At 38.2% G+C, this 3,690-nt stretch overlaps 1 gene segment (V, D, J or C); it reads right to left on the minus strand.

Moving 5' to 3' along the window:
- Positions 1–2,000: 2,000 nt before the first annotated feature.
- LOC132653945 (immunoglobulin kappa variable 4-1-like) lies at positions 2,001–2,675 on the minus strand. The segment is given in 2 exon segments: positions 2,001–2,432; positions 2,626–2,675. Coding segments are annotated over 2 exon segments (453 nt in total).
- Between the last annotated feature and the right edge of the window lie 1,015 nt (positions 2,676–3,690).

The following is a 3,690-nucleotide window of genomic DNA, read 5'->3' on the forward strand; positions in this document are numbered from 1 at the left end:
CCACCAGCAGTGGAGGAGGACGGTTCCCCTTTCTCCACAACCTCCCCAGCATGTGTTGTGACTTGAGTGTTTGATCTTAGCCATTCTGGTGAAATCTCAAGGTTGTTTTTGATTTGCATCTCTCTGATGGCTAAGGATGTTGAGCATTTCTTTAAGTGTTTCTCTGCCATTCTATATTCCTCTACAGATAATTCTCTGTTTAGTTCTGTACTCCATTTTTTAATTTGGTTACTTAATTTGATGTTTTTTATAGTTCTTTAGTTCTTTATATATTCTGGATATTAGCCCTATGTCAGATGTAGTCAAGGTGAAGATCCTTTCAGTATGCAGACTGTTCTTTTGTTCTGATGACCGTGTCCTTTGCTTTATAGGTTTTCAGTTTCACGAGGTCCCATTTATGGACTGTCAGTCATAGAACCTGTGTTGTTTGTGTTCCATTCAAGAAGTTATTTCCTGTGCCAATGAGTTCTAGGCTTTTCCCACATTTCTTCTAACCAATTTAATATGTCTACAATTATGTTGAGGTCTTTGATCCACTTGGCAAACATAAGTCTTAACAGATCTTGAAAGAAAAATTCTCCATGTCATGTGGCATAGCAAGAAAACCAGAAGAGCTAAAACAAATCTGTAAGATGAAAGACCCTTTGGAGGTATCACTATTTCTGATCTCAAGCTGTAATATAGACCAACGAAACAAAAACTGCAAGGCACTGATAGAGAAAAACAATAGTGTATCAATGTAATCAAATAGAAGACCCAGAAATAAACCTACACACTTATGTGCACCTGATTTTGGACAAAGATGCCAAAACCATACAATGGAAAACAGCGTCTACAACAAATGGTGATTGTCTAACTGAATATCTACATATAGAAAAATGCAAATAAATTCACACTTATCACCCTGCACAAAACTGAAGCCCAAGGGGATCGAAGTCCTCAACATAACACCAGATACACTAAGCCTGTTAGAAAAAAAATATTGCAAAACAACAGAACCAAAACGTCTGAGCCCAGGGGTCTTTTCTGAAACTGGAATTCAAACAAAGTACCATGCATGGAGATAACCTAAAATCCCAGCACAGAAGTACCCCATGGGAGCTCAATCTACAAGTGGGTGCCATAGTAATGGGAACAGGGGCTGATTCTGACATGAACTCAGTGGCTGGCTTTTTGATCACCTCCCACTGAGGTGATAAGGCCTCAGAATAAGACGATGCAGCCAGTCCTGATAATATCTGATAGGCTTCGGTCAGATGGAAGGGGAGGAGGTCCATCCCTATCAGTGGGCAGAGCGAGGGAAGAGGAAGGGAGAGTAGGATTTGGAGGAGATGAGTGAGGGGGACATAGCTGAGACACAAAGTGAAATAATTGTAATAAATAAAAATCAGATGCATAAATGTTGATAATACAAACCAGGTCTTTCATATTTTACAGCCATCTATTATTGCAGTAATAAACTGTTTATTATAAGAAAAAAAAAACAATTTAGGGAATCAAGAGCTGGTTCTTTGAGAAAATCAACAAGCTAGACAAATCCTTAGCCAAACTAACTAAAAGGCAGAGAGAAACTATCCAAATCAGCAAAATAAAAGATTAAATTGACACATAATTGCAGACACTGAAGAAATTCAAATAATCATTAGGTCAAAAGCCTATAATAGACCACACAATTTGAAATCAAAATGAAATGGACAATTTTCTTGAGAGAGTTCCTTTACCAAAGATTGGGGATTCTTAATCTAAAGTAATAAACTCATGATGATGTACACTTTGTAAATGATTTGAAATTCTATCCTATTTTTATACAAATATATCATAGCCTGAAAGCATAACAAAAAGATATTGAAAGCCACCACGACCCTGTACACTTCTCTGATGCTTCTAGCATGTAGTATATGCTCTTAGTGCTACAACAAAACTTGTAAATCTCTTAACTTAGCTTCTCTTTTTAATCTATAAACACCAGTGTTGACAAATCTATGGAAGAACGGAGGCTGTATCGTAATTATTAATCAGTCATGCATAACAAATCCCAGGCAGAAAGAGGAAGTGTGCAGGCCCAGGGCTGTGTGTGGTGCAGGCAGCTGATGAGACATTCAAGGAGGTTTGTGTTGGAGGATGAAGCACTGTGGGTGGATAGCTGTAACTCTGCAGACAGTAATAAACTGTCAGGTCTTCAGCCTGCACACTGCTGATGCTGAGAATGTAATCTGTCCCAGATCCACTGCCTGTAAAGCGATCAGGGACCCCAGAGGGGCGATTGGATGCATAGGAGATTAGCAGTTTAGGAGGCTGCCCTGATTTCTGTAGGTACCAATGTACTTCATTACTCACACTCTGACTGGCCTTGCAGCCTAGAGTGATCCTGTCTCCTACAGATGTGGACATGAATTCTGGAGACTGGGTCATCACAATGTTCCCCTCAGCACCTGCAACCAGAAATAGAGAATAAGTATTCACATACACACACAAAGAATTCCTCATACAAATGTTGGGATCTAAAATGCCTTTTGTAATGGCATTGCCTGAATACCATTGGATTCCTATAGAAAATAGCTGTTTCTCTACAAATGAATTAATTTGATGATATTCTAATACTCTTTAATGATTCACCAGACATACCGAGGAGCAGTAATACAAAGACCTGGTGTGACTCCATCATGGTGCCCCAGGATCTCTGATGCTTTTCAGTTCTCACTGCAAGGGCCTTGTTTATAAATTATGGCCAGCTGTGCTGGCTTGTAGGAAACTATGCAAAGTATTCAATCAAATGAGAACATAAATAGCCAGGGTACTGGGTTGTGAGAGAATACAGGTTAAAGCTACAGCCAAAAGTATTATCAAAATGATTAACCAATCACTAGGGGAAAAAGTCAACATAGAAGCTCAAGGACCAACTTAGAGCTCTCAATCTGCAAATATCAAGATACACTCATGACAGGCTTCTATTAAAAATCAAAAACATTTAAAGCAAATAAATTTAATAGAAATAATACTAGGAAAACTTTGATTATAATCATGAGGATACAATATCATAATAAACAGCAGAAAGATACAGGAGAAGGAGAAAAGAAAGAAAGAAGGGGAAAGTAGAAGGGTAGATGAGACAAAGGAAAGAAGGACAGGATGTAGAAAAGGAGAGGAAAATTTGGATTTTACATATAGGTAAATTTATTCATAGGTAAAATCAGAAGTTCAATAAAGAAAAATAAGGTCATTTCTGGAATTTAAAGAATATGGATTGCTAATATGAAAAGAAAACTGTCATTTCTAAACTACTTATTCTGCTAATAAACACAGCCATAAAAATGAGAATATTTTGTGTCAAATCACCTTTACAATCATACTATCAAAATAGACAAAAGAAGTAGAAAATAATTATTTAATCTTGTACCTCCCATAAAAGATTAAAGAACATATTTGCCCTTGAATGCTCTCCTAGACTTTCAAGTCTACTTGAGTAAGGCATGGCTCACTGATCTTTGGACAGAGAGGAGAGTGCTTACCAGGTTGTGTAGAGATAAAATGTTTTCTGGTTTAGAAGCTGGCTATCAAGCTGAGCTCTAAAGGTGTCTGAATTGCAGGCTAATGCACTGAGGAGGTGCCCAGCCTGCAGGGCTTCAACATGGATTCCTAAGGGAGGAGAGTGGAAGGAATGGGGGTAAGGGATGAGAAGCACAAGGAAGG

Source organism: Meriones unguiculatus, chromosome 5 (assembly GCF_030254825.1).
Source record: "Meriones unguiculatus strain TT.TT164.6M chromosome 5, Bangor_MerUng_6.1, whole genome shotgun sequence".
NCBI lineage: Eukaryota > Metazoa > Chordata > Mammalia > Rodentia > Muridae > Meriones > Meriones unguiculatus.